Source organism: Mus musculus, chromosome 6, assembly GCF_000001635.26.
Source record: "Mus musculus strain C57BL/6J chromosome 6, GRCm38.p6 C57BL/6J".
In the NCBI taxonomy this organism is placed as follows: Eukaryota; Metazoa; Chordata; class Mammalia; order Rodentia; family Muridae; genus Mus; species Mus musculus.
The window spans coordinates 48,496,839-48,515,826 of record NC_000072.6 but is presented as its reverse complement, the minus strand read 5'-3'; the positions used below and the strand labels follow the sequence as shown (position 1 = coordinate 48,515,826).

Sequence of the window (18,988 nt, the reverse complement as noted above, 5' to 3'; positions counted from 1 at the left end):
AAAAGAGAACTATGAAGCACTCTTATGTACGTAGATCATACTACTTTGAGAAAAGATATAAGGAACAAAAATATCTTGCTGCCTAGCTGTACAGTTGTGGTGCTGAGGTTCTGAAAGCACGCCACATTCACAGGCACCCAGACCTAGGGGACAAATTCAAGTCCTCTGTCACCATGAGAGAATGATTACTTAAGTAACTTCTGAAATGTCCAGGGAGCCATCTAAGCACTGCAATCAACTGGTTGGGTGGGATGGGTGTACTGCAGTGGCAGGGCATTCACCTAGCACACACAAGCCCTGGATTCAAACTTCAGTACCACACACACATAAGACTAATCATGGAACTATGAATAATGACAAAAAAAGTATATAGAAGAAGAATGTTAGAAAGTAGAACTACAGAGATGGCTCAATGGTTAAGAGCACTGCCTGTTCTTCCAGAGGACCCAGGTTCAATTCCCAGCACTCACATGGCAGCTCACAACTGTCTGTAACTCCAGTTCCAGGGGATGCGATGCCTCTTCTGGTCTCCACCAGCACTATAAACACATGATACACAGATACACATGCAGACAAAACATTCATACACACTAAAAAGAAAAAGAAAAAAGGGAAAAATGTTAGAAAGTAATCCAGATTATAGCTGTAGTATAAACAAAGGGACATGCCAGTCAAGAAATGATTCTGCAGCAGAAGTTATGAGAGGTGCTGTTGCAGTTCCTGTGTGCACACAGTGGCCTGCCCTGCCAACTCCTGCTGCAGTGCACTCTAGTGAAATTAGGAAACACCAGTTCTAGAAGACAACAGCTCTCTTCCCATGTGATGTTGCATGGCAAGCTGGGGTGTCTGCCACAATGATGCAAAGTGAAGAAGGAGAAACAGATGCAGAAGTCCGTACAACTCTGCTATCCTCATAACTTCCCAAGGCCCTGGCCGACTGACATTAATGCTGGCTGGAAAAGACGGAAGAGCCTCAGGCTATTGAGATGGAGTGGAAACCCTGAGAGGTCCATTTGTCGTCAGGCTCAGCTCATGCCATTCACATCCTCTGTCCTGTCTAGGTGACCTTCCTTCATCCAGGGGACCTGGATTTATGTCCCTTTTAATACTTCGCTGAAGGCTTCTTGACTCCCCTCTCTCATACCCAGACTGACTGGTCCTACATCAGGAGCCACTAGCCCCAGGGTACTCTTCCAAACCTCTTATGGAACTCAGCTGTTTCAGTTTCACTCAAAGGCCTGCAGATGCCACGAGTGCTCTGGACACCCAGCATATGGCTGATAGCCAACTAATGGGAGTAGAAGACTGGGGCATGCATGGGCAGGAAGATGAATGAAGAGGTGAGACAGTACAGTGAACCAAAGCAGGCAGGGCTCTGGGGCACAGAAGACAGGCTCATTCTCTACCCATAAGGAAAGGTCAAAAATGGGAGACTGCCACAGCTGCCCTGAGGTCTCTGACCAATGACAGTGGAGTAAAACAGCCGATGGAAAGCTTTACCCAGGGAAGCCAGCAGCTCATAGCTCATCTGCATCCCATCCCTGTAGAGCTCCTTCTGCTGCTTGTCCAGCAGGCTCCACTCCTCCCGACTGAAACACACGGCCAAGTCCTCAAACGTTGCAGGGAGCTCCCCGGCCGTCCTGGAAGCCTTAGCCCACTCCTTGTCAGGAGGCTCCTGCAACAAAGAGCAGCCCACTGTTGGAGTGAGACACGAGGCATGTCTGCAGCCTTCTGAAGACACCTTTCCCCCCGGAAAGCCCACCAAGAGGCTCAGGAATGAATTCCCTGCTGAAAGTCATCAAATCCACAAGCTCCAGATAGCAGTTAAACCAAACTGGCTCAGTCAAATCTAAGGATCATCAAGAAAGAGGAAAAACTCACAGAACAGCATCTCTGATTGTACACGGCTACCTGTGGAATCCCGAGGTCACCTTATACCCACTGCGGCTGTAGAGGGGACTGACTGTCTCCATGATATCCCAGTTGGATGTGAAGGAAGCAGCAGCTAAAAAGAACTAGAGATGCTTTTAACTGAGGAGGGGCTTCACCCTCACCACATTCCCAGAGTCCTGAGGCTCTGAAGAGCAGACCTGTTCTTACTACCTCCTAACACTGAAAACCAAGAAGAACATGAAGAGAAGAAGCTTTGCTCTTCCTCTGGATTCTGAAAAACTCCACCACGGTAGAGCTCCCTACAATGTTATCTGTGAGGAACAGCTGAGGTACCGACTGACCCCCTGATCACCAACAGTTTACTGTTAAATCCTACTTGCTGGCAAAAGTTGAGAGCTGGAGAAAACTTGAGTCACTCAAAGATTCCTTAGCTACTGACTCTGAGCACTGTCATCCACTGGGGTCCAGGTCCATGTACCAAATGGAAGGAAAGTACAAGGCTGGTGGCTAGGGCTCCGGGCAGAGGCCAGCACCGGCCACAACAGTTTATGGATTCTGGACTCCAGGAAGTCACTTCTTCCTGAGCTAGTTTTCTCCAAACGTGGTGAATTTACCAAACCTTAGGCACGGCTCATCACTTGTGAAAACTCTGCGACATTAAAAAGTTAAAGATAAGCCAGGCGGGTGATGTCTACCTTTATACGCTAGCACTCAGGAGGCAGAGGCAGGCAGATCTCTGTGAGTTCAAGGCCAGCCTGGTCTACAGAGCAAGTTCCTGGATAGCCAAGGCAGCTAAGCAGAGAAACCCTGTCTTGAAAAAGCAAAACAAAACAAAACAAAAAACAGAAAAGTTAAAGATGTGGACTATCACAGCCTGGCCTATGCTCAGGCTTTTATGGTGGACCATTTCTTGAGTTCTTGGATAAAGATCACTGTTCCTTCTGTGAGAAGTTAGGATTGGGCTTTTCTGCCTGTATAACAGAGATAACCCAGCCGTTGTCCCTACTAAATGACTTAGTACCTGTAAAGCATTTAAAGCAGCACTTAGTACATTAAAGTACTGTGAGCCGGGGCCGGAGGACTCCCTGGTCCTGCTGCTCCTCCAGAGGACCCTGGTTCTGTTCCCAGCACACACATGGCAGCTCCTAATGTTTATGACTCCAGTTCCAGGGCATCTGATAACTGATTCTGGCTCCCACAGCTACTGCACACATGTGATGCACAAACGCACTTAGGCAGACACTCATTTACATAAAATAAAAATAAATAAAATATCAGAAAATATAAAAGCACATGTGCTCTGGTGACCCCAGGATGCCAGTGCTGAGTACTGCTACTATTTTTTCTATCATCATCTTCCATTTTATGTCACCTTCAGTATGGACCCCTCTCTACGGCACAACAATCAACAAACGTGTTACCTGGCTGCAGAAATCAATACTGTCCTTAAATAACGTGCTGCTATTTGAGGGACCGAGGATGTCACTGCCAATTTCTTTTTGCCTCAGATCCGACTCGCAGTCTAAATACAATGCAGGGATGGCTCCACTCCCTGAAGCATCCTCTGGTTCAGCTCTTGGGCTAGACAAGAGTTCATCTAGGCCATCAAAGTCCCCCAGAGGCCCTGGCAGGTAGAGTGTGGGGTCATCTGCAGTGAGGAGGTGTTCAGGGCTGGCCAGGATATCTGCAGGACTCTCCCTGAGACACTGAAGGCGGGCTGCCCAGATGGGGTCCTTGGCAGCCAGGGCATTGACACAGAATATGTGGGCCTTGCTCTTGGCGTGGTATTTGAGAGTTTCCACCTTGAATGGTGCTGTGTAGCCTTCTATTAACTGTGACCTTCTGTCTTTGACAGATGAGTATTCTCGGCAGACAGCCCAAAACAGAGCTGCCTGTTCCTCATTCACAATCAACCACGGAAACTTTGTAAACCATGACTTCTGGATGGAGCGGGGCTTGGGCAGTTTCTTGTTTCCTCCTGTCCAGTCTTCCCCCGTTGTGCTGCTCTCTGTACTGAAGTGAGCACGGCAGGATTCCTTTTGCAGTGGCAGGTACTGTCCTTTCTCTCTGGTGGATCCCTACGTATCTATTTCTTCCATACAGTTCACATGGGTTTTTCCTTTTGAGGAAAGAGAAAACACTCAGTCTAAATTAACACCACTTCCTCTCTACTTACTCTAAAGAATATTATAATCTAATATAATATCATAATCAAATTCTCGACCTTCACTTGTCTCAGACTCCTCACACACATCTTGCCTAAGGCAGAAAGAAATCAAACAGGTGTGCTTTAACAAAATGCTTTCTTTCAAAAGAAAAAATTAAAGACTAAATACATTGTATCAAACGGCCATCACTGTGCCTTGATCAAGGCCACCTCAGGTAATAGCCCTGTCCTAGGTTCACAGCTTACATAGGCTAAAACTCTGAGGGCATGGACACACCGGGTTTTAAGAGATCACAGAACTGGACAGCACTGTCCCTCTGTCCCTCTGTAGGAACTTCCCTCTGGGGTGGGCCTGACAAGAGGTTGGCCCCGGCACTCTGCTCAGGTACTAAGGCAAGACAGTCACCAATCCTCTGGGCATACGTACAACCCCAGAATGGATAGCATTTTGGTAAACTGCAATGCACCTCCGAGTACAATCGTCCCCCTTGTCTTCCGGTACTGTGTTCTAGGCCCCTGGCAGATGCCTGGGCCATGGAGGGTCCCATACTCTCTATATTCTATGTTTTCCCCCTCTATACATAAAAATAATATTGTAATTAAAGTTATGGAAATATGGTCTCTCTTCTTCAAAATACCTTACTGTATTATATATTAACCATGGTTGACTTATCTGAAACTATGGAGAGACATCACTGATAAAAGTGGGGTACACACTGCAAATAAATGGGGCTACTGCAGTTCTATCTGATGATGTAGATGATGTTCAGGGCTCAGCTCCCTTTATTACACCCTAACCATTCAAAGTTCCAAACTCTCACGCCCTCATGAAGACTTTTCTTCTTCAAACTAAACTGGAACTTTCTTTCTATACAGGAAATGAAACAGACAATTGTAACTCCCCGACGCCACTTCTTAGGCACCAACCTAAATTTCAGTGGTCAGTAGCCAAGGGCTCAGTATTTTTGTTCAGTCTACAAAACTGAACACGAAGCTATTTATAGCTGTTACAACCAAAATGAAGAGCCACGCAAGGGGAGACAAATGGGACTCTGTGTTTCTTTGAAATCACAGCAGTCCAAAGATGCCTGTGGTCTATCTGAGGAAACCACAAGAGAGAGCAAAGTCTGTGGATCTGACTAACACAGGGCATGGGCCCTACTCCCTGTGTTCCCACAACAGGAACTGCGTTCACTCTGTCATCTCCTAAAACACAGATGCCAACCCTAGGACTTAGCAAACAGCTGCTCATTCGTTTCTTCATTCACTTAGTGACAATTTTACTACTGTGTGCCAGGCACTGTTATGGGCACTGAAAATAAAGCAGGAGGTGAAACAGTCGTATCTCTTTAGAATTTCCAGTATAAACAAACATATGGTACAGGGCAAACACCACAGGGAGGGGTTGAGAGGGCAGAGTACCAGGGCAGGCAAGGGTGGCATTCAGACAAGGTAACGGCTGTGGGAAGGACAGTGTTCCTCCTGTGCTTGGTGGAGAACAGGCAGACAGCAGCTTGGCCTTTACTGCTCTCACCCTGCTCCTTGTCAGTAGATACCCGCGGCCTCTATGCACACACCACACTCACCAGGGTGATGGTTCAGAAGACTCCTCTGGCCCTAGATGCTGCCTAGCCATGGCTTGGTGGCTTGCCCCAAACCACAGAATAGCTCACGATTGGCAGCCATCGGTCCTGAGTTGGGAACACAGAAAAGCCATGAGGGCTTTTTTCCAAGTCCTAACACAGAGCGGGAGGGGCTCTGCCTGGGATATCCTCAGTGTTGTGAGGCTGTGGGTGGTGTAAGAAAGTGAGAACCAAGTGGTCTGGCTTAGTGGTTTAGAAACTCTGCTGTGAGACCCCTAAGAGAATAGGGTGCAGGCAAAGCTAAAATGGTATTAAATCATTAGTTCAAAGGGCTGGAAAGATGGCTTAGTAGTCAAGATCACTGGCTGTGGCATCAAAGGACCCTGATCCAGCTCCTAGCACTAACATGGCAATTTACAACCATCTCTAACTCCAGTGCCAGGGGATCTAACACCCTCTTCTGCCCTCTGTGGGCACCTGGCACACACATGGTGTACCTACATACATGCACATATAGTAAAAGTAAATAAAAAGCAACTTTGTGGGACACAGACCCAGCACTGGCACATAGTCCCATCTGCCAAGAGATGCCAGGGAGCTGTGCGTGTACACGAAAACTCCCCATGGCTCAATGTTGGCAACTTAAACACAGTAAAGAATCCAAACTAAAATAGTGAAAGCCGAAACAACAAAGCAAAGTGGAGCAGAGCTCCCACTGTGAGCCACTGTGGCCTGGGAGCTACTGCCTTACATCTGAAGCTTCAGGGACTTGGTGGTTTTCATCTGTATTTAGCAGGCATGGAGACAGGACCCAGACTAGCTACAATCCCACCACCCACACAACACTGAGGTCACAGCTCCCACACCTTCATTCACCCTCTGTGGAATGAGAAAGGCATGAACAACCGTCATTAAGCTGCATTCGACAAACACAAGGTAATTACCCTCATGCAAAAGGCTTGGGGCCATGGGGACTAGGAGTGAAGTCACAGATAGAGTGCTTGCCTAGAAAGGACAGGGTTCTGAGCTCAGTCCCAGTACTTGAGGAGGTAGATGCAGGAAGATCAGAAACTCAAGGTCATCGTTGGCTATACAGGGAATTTGGGACCAGCATGAGACTATTAGATTTGGGGAATTTTCAACTTTTAAAGTATTTGCACTTTACCAGTAGAGCACCCTAATGTAAATTCTCTAAAAATCAAAAACCTATGAGTGCAGATGTCAGAGTTTGGAGTATTTCAGATTGTAGATTTTTAGATTATGGAAACTCAATCTAGAATAGAACATGCATGTGCACAAACACTTTGAACACAATTACTTCTGTCCTTGGCACAAAAGGTAGCACAAAAGCAGAGAAAAGTGTAAAACAGAAGAGATGAAAAATACCTACATTTGTGCAAAATTTCTGGACTCATTTAATCTCCTTAAATTGTCTTAAGAAAATCAAGGCCTCAGAGGTCGAAAGCACTCGAATATCAATGTGTGGAGCTGGAGAGAGATGAGGTTTGCCAAATCAATGCTCTGACCACTACTGTGTCCCTCCAGGGTCCTGGGGGCTCCACAGATCCACAGGCTGTTCCACCCTGCACAGGGAAACAGCTCAAAGCACTGGGTAGCCAGGCATTTCCTATTTGTCCCGGCCAACTTAAAAGAGGAGAAAAGGACTGGGCTTGAGCAGATGGCAAAGTGACCCAGAGAAGTCAAAGAACTGCAAAAAATTCTTCAGGATGCCCTGGCCCAGATGAGACAGGAGACACTGATCTAGACTAAGGGTGGTGGTAGAGATGCTGGAATCCATACCTCGAGGTGCTGTCAGCTTGTCGGTAGTAGAGAAGTCCTTCTGCGGCTTACCCAGCAGCAGCCACTCTTCCTGCAGCAAGTACAGGGTGACGTCATCAAAGGTCACAGGAACCTGAAAGGAAAAACCCTGTCAAGTTCCTCTGAGGCACATCTTCCACACTGGTAGTCAGAGCCCCTACTCTATGGATTTACCAATGAGTGGGCTGGGGTAGGAAGCATTATTGATATTCATGCACAAACTGCAACTAATCTCTCTTGCAAATCACAAATATGAGTGTGAATCACAGTGGAAAAACACTAAGAAGTCCCGGCTACTGAACTCAATCGTCGTCATCTTTATGAGGCTAACTTAGGAAATCTATTATTTTTACATTGTGTGTGTGTGCATGCACATATGTGTAAACTTGTAGACCAAAAATTATATCAGGTGACTTTCTCAATTGCTCCTCATTTTAAAAAATAATTGTTTACAATATGTGTGCATGAGTATTTTGCCTGCATGTATGTATGAGTACCAATGATGTCTAGTGCCTGGGAGAGTCAGAAGAGGGTGCCAGATCCCCTGGAACTGCAGTTAGAGATTGTTGTAATCCACCATATAAAGTGCCAGGAGCTGAACTTGAATCCTCTTCAAGAGCAACAAGTGTCCTTAACTGCAGAACCACCTCTCCAAGCCCCAGGGGAGGAAAATGTTTTATATCATTCTCATCATTGAAGTAGAACTACTATTATTTGGTATATGACTTCCAAAAGTTTTGTCTATAAATATGTAAAAACTGAACAGTTTTAAAAGCAGTTGTTGGGACCAGCAAATGGCTCCGCAGGTAAAGACACTTGCAACAAAACCTGATGACCTGAGTTAGGTCTCCAGAAGCACACAGTAGAAGAGTACTGACTCCTGCGATCTGTTCTCTGATTTACCCACATATATGCACACAGCATAATAATACAGAGTAGTGGAATGAAACTGCAAAACAGATGCTTAAAAGAAGCATTTGTGTCTTTGAGCATCGAGTCTTCCAAAGGCTACTGCAAAGGCTACTGAAAGGAAAAGGAATGGGGCACATGCTAAGACAGCCTAGGGGACTGTGTGTGTGGAGAAGTGGGAGAGAGAATCTGATCATATGGAAAGTACATCCCGGGATGAATGCTGCACACCAGGATGCAGTCCATTCCTCCGGGTGCAAGTTTAAAAAACAATGCCTGTGACCAGAAGATACAGTAAAGCACACCTGCCCAGCTGTGGGGAGGCTGAGACAGGACGAGATCAAGGTCAGCCTGTATACACAGTGAGATCCTAGCTCTCAAAACAAACCAATCAGCAAATGAAAAACTCAACTCTTAGCTGGGCAGTGGTGGCGCACGCCTTTGATCCCAGCACCTGGGAGGCAGAGGCAGGCGGATTTCTGAGTTCGAGGCCAGCCTGGTCTCCAGAGTGAGTTCCAGGACAGCCAGGGCTATACAGAGAAACCTTGTCTTGAAAAAAAGAAAGAAAGAAAGAGAGAGAGAGAGAGAGGGAGAGAGAGAGAGAGAGAGAGAGAAAGAAAGAAAGAAAGAAAGAAAGAAAGAAAGAAAGAAAGAAAGAAAGAAAGAAAGAAAGAAAGGAAGGAAAAAAGAAAAACTCAATTCTTGAGACGAGGGCCACAAGGCTTCCTTTGCTTGTTGCCTCCCCAGGTAGAGGTGCCATGATGAAGGCTAAGGTCCGATCCCTTTAGCAGCACAACCAGACAGAATCTGAACATGGAACAAAGTGTCTTTTCAGCCAGAGTGATCCACAAATACCTAGCACCCTCTTTTAAGCTACATTATGGCAAACAACTTCTGCTTCTACAGTATAAAACCTCAAATCTGCATGAAGAAGAGAAATCCCTTACCAATGTAGGATGCAAAGTGTGTCTGAATATTCTATTTTAGCACTTTTCCTCTCTTTAGCACCTCTTCTGTCAACATGAAGCTCAGCCCTCTTCTCTCTACCTTAACACAGGAGCCATTCCCCCTCCCATCCCTCTACCTAGCAGCAGCCTGAGGTTTTCATTCTAGCCAGGCCTTTGTCTCTTTACTGGCTTGCAATGTATCTTTACTGCCAGTTGTTTTCACAATGTTCCTTCCTCTCAGGGTTTGAATGAAAATGGCCTGCATAGGCTCAAAGGAAGTAGCACTCTTAGAAGGTAAGGCCTTGTTAGAGGAAGTGTGTCACTGGAGGTGGGCTTTGAGATTTGAGATGCTCAAGTCAGGCCCAAACTAGAATTAAGGGAGAAATTTCTGAGATTTGAAATTTTTTAATTAGTGGTTGGACCTGAACAAAAAAAATCAAATCCCTTTGATTTCTCCAAGATATCTATATTCCTCTCTTTTCTTGTTAAAGGTTAAGAAAGACTACTACTGAGCAGAAGAGCTTGGAAATTAGCCTTAAATCACTAATTTAAATATTCCCTGCCCCATTTCATCTGAATTCAGGTTCAATCTAAACCAATCTGAAGAGATTACCCAAGAGACACGGACATTCCTTTAAGTGCGTGCCTGTTCGTACAGGCTGGCCAAACAGCTTTCATTCCTTACGGGTCCAGTCGAGCTTGCCTTCACCCAGATATTCTCTAGACTGCCTGATCTGAAAAATATCTGTAGCTAGTGGACTGGAGGAAAGGGAGGGTGGGAGAGATGCTTAAACAAAACATACAAACAAAAACAACTGCTTTCCTAATGCAGAAACCTTTCCAGTTAAAACCACAGCACCAGACACACTCCTCCTCACCTTTCCTCGTTCCTAGGCCAACCTTCCCAGGCTCACCAAGTCAATCAAGTGGGAACTACAGGAGGGTTCTCCGGGGAATAAGGTTCCTTCCTGTGTGATCTTGTACTTCCAACATCTTATTCAATGCAAAGCTCATAGTACAAATGGTTATTAAATGAACACGGGGGGGGGGGGGGGGGGGGAGGACAAAGGGGGAGATAAAAAGTCTCATAGCAATTGAAAAAGTTTGTTGAGACAATTCCTTCCGTGCCGCCCCCCGCATCCCCCCCCCCCGCAAAAAAAAAAAAAAAAAACTCAAGAAAGGCTGCAAAGCTGAGGATGTAGCTCAGTGGGTAGAGCTCTTGTCTATTTCATCTAAGAACCAGAGTTTGAACCTCAGCACTCCTAGCTCTGTACAAAAGAACTGGCTACAAAATAACACTGCCAAAGACCTTAATCCTAAAAGGCTGACTGTCTCTCTGTCAGTGTGCCCACAAGCTAGCAACCCTTTCAAGCAAGGCTCGCTCTTCTGCTCTGGACCACTTTCTACCGTACCTCATCTCTCATCTCAAAGGCTCCTCTTGCCAAAGCCTTGAAACAAGTTTGTGGAGTGTGTTTCTAAACTATGTCCACATTCTTCACGAAGCAGATAAACTAGAAATAGAAGTATGCAAGAAAATGCCAGAAGCCTTTTTTCCCCTTCTCAGTCCTAACCCGGGAAGGGGGAACTAAGAAACACCAGGCAATTACTTCATTTCTCCGTTAGCCACCCTCTGGCACCCACTGGCGTCCTACCTCCAGCCTCTTATGTCTTAAAGCAAGGCTTCTTCGAAACGCAAAAAAAGAAGAGGAAGGAAAAACAGCAGCACTTGGTCATCACGAAGCTTGGCTAGCCTCCACCCCTGGACCACTGGCAGAGCGGCCACAAGCAGGGGTGGATGACACAAGGGAGGGGAGTGGGGTGGGATGCTCAGACGTGGAGGAGTAATACCTCCCAAACGAGGCAGGTGAGTGAACACTTCCCTGCAAGGCTAACTCATCCGCTAGCCCAGACCAGGATGCATGACAGAAGGGAGAGTAGCCCGGTGCTTTCCCGTCCTACCTTCCCCGACTCCCCAAGCTCCATGGCTTGGTTCTGGTGGCCGTGCAGACCCCCTCCCTCCGAGCCTGTTCCAAGTGTACCGCGGCCCACTCCGGACTTGGGCTCCCGGAGCCGAGACGCCTGGGTAAGGAGACACGAGGCAGCAAAGTAATCTCTCCTACAGCGGGAGGCAGTAGCACAGTAGTTGGCTCTGGTAGTGGTGAGCTGGAATAGTGTCGTACTAGCGCAGCCTTTTACAGCTGCCGCTTCGCGGAGACAGAAAGGCTCACGGGAAATGTAGTCCAGCCTGGAGGTCCTGCTAGGACTTGTGGTCAACTCCAGCCTGCACACAGGTCCACAGGTCAACAAGGTTAATCAAGAAGAGCAATACTTTTTCCGGACATATCTTTCTTTGTTTCTTAAAAACAAAATAAAACAAAAACATAACATGTCATCTGTTAGCCCAGGCTGACCTGGAACTCCTTATTCTCCTGCCTAGTCTCTTCAGTGCTGCTGATTACAGGCTGGGCCATCATGCTGGTTGAGGGGGCAGGGACTGGAGGTACACATCCGAGCCTCTGTAGCTGTTCTTTGCTACTTTGTGGGTTCTTCTTTTTCCCACCATTTTATCCCCTCAGTTTCACCCCCTAACATTAGATAGGTGAGAAAGAATAGGGGGGAGAGACAGATGCTTGAATCTTATTTCTTTCTTCTGGTTTCTTCTTTGAGCACGACTACGAACAAACCACAACCAACACCTCCCGTCCCCCCCCCCCCGCCCCCCGCAAAGACCACCAACCAACCTATCAGGCCTCTAATATTTCTACACCCTCTGAAAAGTTCCCAGAGTTCTAAAAGTCACACAACTGCAGAAACTATCTGCAGCTGGCAAAACTATGACTCTGGGAGAGCACCAGGCAAAACTAGCCTCTGTGGACAGTCTGAGGCAGTCTCTTATCCCCACATCTGGGATTAAAAGAAAAACACATTCTTACAATATTTCTGTGTTTTTTAAAAATCTAAAATTCCAAATTTATCCTTATAAGGCTCCCTAAAGGATAAATGATAAATTATTCTACACACCCTATACTTTGAATTTTGAGACAGGGTCTCTCACTGAGCCTAAGTGCTGTTGATTACAAACTTGGCCATCATGCTGGGTTTACTGTGTGTGTGTGTGTGTGTGTGTGTGTGTGTGTGTGTGTGTGTGTTACAGGCTGTCTTTTTTTAAATATATTTATTTATTTTATATATGTGAGTACACCGTAACTGACTTCAGACACACCAGTAAAGGGCATCAGATACCATTACGGATAGTTGTGAGCTACCATGTGGTTGCTGGGAATTGAACTCAGGACCTCTGGAAAAGCAGTCAGTGCTCTTAACCGCTGAGCCATTTCTCCAACCCTATGGGCTGTCTTTAGTCAGCCTATATCTTAGATTTTGAGACAGAGTCTGTGATGGTTTGAATATGCTTAGCCCAGGGAGTAGCACTATTAGGAGGTGTGGCCTTGTTGGAGTAGGTGTAGCCTTGTTGGAGGAAGTGTGTCACCGTGGGAGTGGGCAATGAGACCCTCCCCCAACCACATGAGAGCCAGTCTTCTTCTAGTGGCCTTCAGATGAAGATGTAGAACTCTCAGCTCCTCCTGCACCATGCCTGCCTGGATGCTGCCATGTTCCTGACTTGATGATAATGGTCTGAACCTCTGAACCTGTAGGCCGGCCCCAATTAAATGCTATCCTTTAGAAGGGTTGCCTTGGTCATGGTGTGTGTTCACAGCAATAAAACCCCAACTAAACAGGGTTTCTCACTAAACCTGGAGCTGACTTTTCTGCAAGGCTGACTGACCAACAATAGATATACTATCTCTGTACCTCCAGTACTGGGGTTATGAGGACTGTCCAGTCCTCCTTCTACATAGGTTCTGGGGATATAAAAGATACAAATGTCCACACAAAGACTTGTGCAAAGATGCTCATAATAGGGGGCTGGTGAGATGGCTCAGTGGGTAAGAGTACCCGACTGCTCTTCCAAAGGTCCAGTGTTCAAGTCCCAGCAACCACATGGTGGCTCACAACCATCCATAACAAGATCTGACGCCCTCTTCTGGTGTGTCTGAAGACAGCTACAATGTACTTACATATAATAAATAAATAAATCTTTAAAAAAGAAGATGTTCATAATAACTTTATGCATAAGAGGAAAAGCAGCAACAACAGGAATGTCTACCAACTGGCAAATAGATAGGCAAGCCATAAGAAATATGGATCAACGAACAGATCACAGGCATTCTGTGGATGATCCATGCAATGGTTACTAATTAGCAGTAAAAGGTAATGAGCCACTGTTACATGTTATAATTTCTGTGAACCACTGTTACATGTTATAATTTCCGTGAACCACTGTTACATGTTATAATTTCTGTGAACCACTGTTACATGTTATAATGTCCGTGAACCTAGGAATTGTCAAGTTAGCTGAAAGAGGCCAGGCCTTTACAAAAACAGAAGGGACAACTCTGTTGAGATTAGTGCTTGCCCTGGGGCTAGAAGTAGGAGAGGTTGATTGTCGGTGTGCAGGAAACAATGGAAATAGTTCTAAACCTGGATGGAGGTGATATGTGGCCCGTCCAAGTTGCTGCTCAGGTCCAGGCTGAACTCTCCCTCCAGTCCCCTGATAGAGACCACACAATCGTTTGTCAGCACTAGTTGCCAGCATTACTTTATATATAACTAATTACTTCCTTCTAAAGTCTTTTAAAGTTTAAAGTTAAATTGCAAGATTTTCAGACTGGGTGTGGAGCCTCACACCAGTGATCCAAGTGCTCAGATGCAGAGGAGGTAGGTTTCTGTTGAGTTTAAGGCCAGCCTGGTCTATTTAGTGAGTTCCAGGCTAACCAGGATTACACAGAGAGACCATGTCTTAAAAATTACACACTTGTGTACACATACTCACACACACACACACACACACACACACACACACACGGGCACACGGGCACAGGTGGAGTTTCCATATAAATTATGGTTCAGTAAAACTGCTGTCAAGAGGAGGATAGCTTGAATGTTCCAGAATTCTGTGTTGATAGAATACCACTGGTTTGAAGGATACGACCAGGGACACTCATATCTAACACAGGAGCTCTTCAGACTTTAGAGTCAACCCTGTCCTACTACAGCTGAAGAAACTGGGACAGAAATGGAGAGTGACTTGAGCACTGTGATGAATGTATGGTGGGCCCGTCTGAGCCACTGCTCAGGTCCAGGCTGAACTTTCCCTCCAGTCCCCTGATAGAGACCACACAATCATTTGTCAGCACTAGTTGCCAGCATTACTTTATTTGGAATGTGCTAATGCCAGAGCATGGTTCACAGGCCAGAGGCGGGGAACTGGACACTGAAGGAAGTGGGGAGCGCCACCAAGGCCTGTGGTCACAAGGCAGACAACAGTGGCTGCAACTGATGGAGCCTGTCAGTGCTTTGAGAAATCGCCACCTGCAGACAGAATTTTGAAATGGGGCAGTGAGAGGCAGCACAGCCAAGTGAGACAAGATGGGGCAGGGGAGTGGCAGTGGAGGATGAGATAGAGCTTCCAGAAGGAAGGAAGTGTAACCAGCTCTAGCCCCCACCTAGGGTGTGTCAGTGTCCTTCCACTGCATCTTCCCCACACTTGGCAATATGGTGTGACTTCAGTTAGTACACATCAAATCTGTAACTTAACCTGCCAGGTATTTCATATGCGGGCCCTTCCAGAGTGCTCCCTGCAAGCCTGTGTAGCTGCCAGGCCCATTTGAGGGATGGCATTATGGGTACTGACCTCAGTGGAAGACTGAGATTTGAACCAAGTTTATGTGTAATTGGAGAGGAGAGAAGCAGAATATCGAGGAAGGGAAAGGATCAGAGTGAACTAGCAAAACCCAAGGAAGGGTGGGCCCGTGCGCTGTGCATGTTCCTAAGGCCTCCTTAAGGAGAACTCCAACCCAGCCTCGGCTAGCCCTGTGGAGCCCTGCCCACCAGGAGCCCTGCCCTCTCCTCCCAGGCCAGACCAACCCTGACAGGCACTGCACTGGCAGCTGTGAATCACTGGCAACACCACTGGCTCTGTGTGGCCATCGGGGCAAAGGAGGTTCAAGATCCGCACGGGGCTGTCCGGATCCAGTCTGTAGCTACAGCAGTCACACTGGCTCTGCAGGTAGGGTTCCTGGGCAAGAGCGACTGGTTTAGTGCGTAGGGAACCAAATGGAGTTTTCCTCCTTTTCCCTGGTCTTTCCCTTCCAGAGGAAGGGCCAAATTCCAACGGTCCTGGACTCCCAAGGCAGTTTGGCCTCCCAAGCTCCCTTCCTCAAGAGGTCCATTTTCTTCACTCCAGCCCAGCACATGTGAACCCCCAGTGAATGGATGCATCGGGTAAGGATGTGGCTTCCGCCCTAAGGGCGTCTAGATGGAAACAGGCTAATCATGCGTGAAACTGCTAAGTGCACAGTTGGGATCCTAAGTACAATGGGCTGCCCTTCCAGAGCAACTCAATAGTGACTTAAGTTTACCTGTAATCTTTTGTAATATCCAAAATAAATTCAAGACTACCCAGTACCTTCCTCCTTCAAAAGGACTTTCCAAACTGTAACTAGCAGGCCAAGTACAGAGTCAAATAAAAAGCTGGCTGACCATACAAATATAGAAACATAGTTTTAATGGTCAAAATTACTAAACTTCCAAAACAAGATTAACAATTCCCCTGCCCTGCCTCACACTAAAAACCTCAGGACAGACAAAATGAGAGTCACCCTCTACAAACCAACCAATGTCTAAAAAGGTTATTGACTACACCAATTAAAATAAGCCAAACTACCCTGGTGCCTATATCCGGCCCTTACAAAGTTATAAAAAGTGTGTCTTTCTTTGTTCTGGGTCTCTCCTCCAGCCTGCGTGCTGAGAGGGGGCTCCCCAACACTTTGGATAAGTAAAATCCTCATGCGTTTTGCAACGATGATGATTTCTGTGCTCTTTGTGGGTGAGGGTCTTTTGACAAGCTACAACACTTTGTATAGCTAATAACTCAGACATTCATACAGTATCAAGTTCAAAATGGCAAAGGTTATCATCTCCTAACTGTTCCTTTTTTCTTTCTTTACTTTGTCTTTTAAAAGTTCCAGATGTGTTTGGAGAAAGCATCCCCAGGAGGGCAGGGACACTCAGGCCAGCAGCAGCACAGCGCAGGCTGAGGGGCAACATCTGGGAACCACCATTGTTCTCTGGCACTTGCTAACCCAGCGTGGTGGAAGCAGAAGGGAATGGACTTAAGGATGGATGTGAGGTCCTGGGAGTCAGGATCGGGTCTCCATTCAAAGGGATGCTAGTGGTCCCAGTTACAGCTTTCCAGGTTGGAAGCTGAGGAAATCAGGGGGTGAAGCTGCGTCCAAGGGGAGCAAGCAGAGAGAACTTGATGCTGGGCCTGCTCAGGTGTAGACATTACAAGGAAAGCCCAGGGTGGTGGGGCGACTCTGGATACCCTCCTGCAGTAAGCATGATGGGTCTGGCCCTCCTTTCTTTGTGGGCATCTTGGCTTATCAGCTTAGATGGACACAATATGGCCGAGAGACATACTCAGGGGATGTGCGTATACCACTACCTCGGAGAAGGACTCTGACACTCCATAGGCCCAGTTCTGTCAGCTCTATGAGAATGGATGATGTTCCTCACGGTCTCTGGGTTTTTCCTAGGTCCTCAGATAGCGTCAAGAGCCCCAGAGTCACTGGCCGACCTACCCCATGGAATGTTACAACAGCCCCCAGCTCACCTCAGTCATGACATTGGTGCTGGACCTGCAGTGTCCACTGCAGTAGCTCACTTCTATCTGATCCAGGTGGCAGGGACCCTTGGTGAGGTTTCTGAGTTCTGTGAGGTACCTGCAGGAGACTGGCTCCTCCTCTGGAGGTGAGAGAGTAGCACCAAGACAGAGAAGAGGCTATGACCGAGGTGGGGATGGGGAGGGGATGGGGTGTTGAGGGGGGTGGGGGGTAGCCAACTTTAGGGCAGAGCCTGGGATGAGGGAGCCACTCTGATCCCCATGCAGGCAAGCCTGGGGAAGGTGGGAGCAAAACAGGCTAGGCATGAGATTGTGAGGCAGAAAGATGCAGACCAGGGAAAGGTGTTATACAGGATCCCCTACCCTCCGTACTCAGAGTGTCTTGCTGACAAATGGGGCAACAGCTCCCTGGCTCCTGCATGATCACTTCACCCTACAGAGAGCCACACCACACAGGAGGACATTCCATCACCCCACAGTGCCTGCCCAGAGACCCCAGGACCAACCACATATGGGAGGTACTAGGGGGCAGCCAAAAGGGCTACAGGGCCACGGGTACCTGAGCACAGCTGAGCTCTGGGCAGTGGCGAATACAAACGCTCTTCCCATGCAGACAGCGGCAGCTCTCGCAGGCCTCCTGCCATTCAGATCCAGGCTGCAAGATGGGAGACGCTCTGGTTGGTCGCTCTCGGATTTTCTTTTCTCTTTTTAAAGATGTTATTCTTATTTTTAAACTCGTGTGTGTTTGTTTTGTGTGTGTGTGTGTGTGTGTGTGTGTGTGTGTGTGTGTGTGCTTGTGGAGACCAGAAGAGGGCTCAGGTCCCCTGGAGCTGAAGTTATAAATGGTTGTGGGCCACCAGATGTGGGTGCTGGGAACTAAACTAAGATCCTCTGCAAGAGCAATACACGCCTTAATCCTTGGGCTGTCTCTCCAGCCCACTCCCACCCTCCTGAGATTTCCAAGGAAACATCTCAGTTCTAAATCCACTCTGGAAGTTTCAGCCAGAGCAGTGGCCCAGGACTGGAGTCTGGCTAGGAGCCAGGGGGAATTTCAACCTTGGACCAGCTGAGTCCTAAGAAGGCAGAGCCTGCTTGCCTCTGCAGGACCAGGAATAAGGAGTCAAAAGAGGTACGATCGGTAGATGGGGAGTCCTTGGACAAGAAAAGCAGCTGTTGTCTCACCAAATGGGGACTCCCATGGTGCCAACATTCACAGTGGTCTTCGGGAACACAGAGACCTGTCTGGCTGCGGAAGTACCCCAGCTGACACACACAGCCTGGAGCCTGTGCCTCAGTGCAGTTGCTCCAAGCCTGTGTCATGTTCATTTCCGGGCATGTCTTCTCGCAAGGCCCCAGCTTCCCATGCTGCCATATTTCCCCAGGAGCGCACTCTGCAGGAAGACCAGCCACTTCTGTCTGTCAGCTCTGGATCCAACCTAGATCTCCCGCCCCACTAGACATGCCTTGGGCACTTGACCTGACCTCTTCCTTTGCCCTCGTGGCTCCAGCTGCCATCTATCAGCTATGCCTCTCCCTCTGACCCATTCATCAAACACTAGGCCCAGACAGTCCTAACTCTATCACCACTTTTGCCCACCTCACCTCTGCACTTCCAGGACTCTGCCACATTAGAAGGGTGCTGCCTGCTGGCTAGAAACTCAGAGACAGTCTCCTGTCTATACTTGTTCTGGTAGCTTGCCCACCTTCATTCAGCAGCCAGGATTTGTGCTTCGGAATTTGCAAAACCTATGTCTGAATCTACAGATCCCCGAGTGGCAAAGGTGGACAGCAGCAGAAGTTGAATGCTGAGGGTCTGGAGTTTTCCAAGCCAGACAGCTCCTTTCCACTCACCCCCCTGGACTTCAACAGGAAGCATTTAATTCCTAGCTTCACTCATGTAGCCTGGCTCAGTGTGCATGTACTGTAC

The 18,988-nt window shown here is 47.5% G+C and overlaps 1 protein-coding gene and 1 pseudogene across 18 annotated transcripts in view; both read right to left on the bottom strand.

Moving 5' to 3' along the window:
- Positions 1-11,488, bottom strand: part of Zfp862-ps (zinc finger protein 862, pseudogene) — a 30,494-nt pseudogene extending 19,006 nt beyond the window's left edge. Inside the window, exons 1-4 of one of the 2 annotated variants that reach the window (NR_015597.1) lie at positions 11,277-11,488; positions 7,444-7,555; positions 3,315-4,012; positions 1,501-1,675 (exon numbers count right to left, since the gene is read on the bottom strand). The product of NR_015597.1 is annotated as a zinc finger protein 862, pseudogene, transcript variant 2 (transcript). The remainder of the gene's footprint in view (positions 1-1,500; positions 1,676-3,314; positions 4,013-7,443; positions 7,556-11,276) is intronic. The other variant, NR_027808.1, reaches the window with a different exon arrangement.
- A 3,076-nt stretch (positions 11,489-14,564) lies between these two features.
- Sspo (SCO-spondin) overlaps positions 14,565-18,988 on the bottom strand; it is a 55,033-nt gene continuing 50,609 nt past the window's right edge. For 7 of the 16 annotated variants that reach the window (XM_017321577.1, XM_006506069.3, XM_017321578.1 and 4 more), the window contains 5 exons: positions 18,244-18,452; positions 17,621-17,716; positions 17,425-17,494; positions 17,053-17,183; positions 14,565-15,456 (listed from right to left, as the gene is read on the bottom strand). In XM_017321577.1, coding sequence (XP_017177066.1) covers positions 15,208-15,456; positions 17,053-17,183; positions 17,425-17,494; positions 17,621-17,716; positions 18,244-18,452 — 755 coding nt within the window. In that variant the 3' untranslated portion in view covers positions 14,565-15,207. The remainder of the gene's footprint in view (positions 15,457-17,052; positions 17,184-17,424; positions 17,495-17,620; positions 17,717-18,243; positions 18,453-18,988) is intronic. The other 9 variants (XR_001785128.2, XM_006506068.4, NM_173428.4 and 6 more) reach the window with 5 other exon arrangements.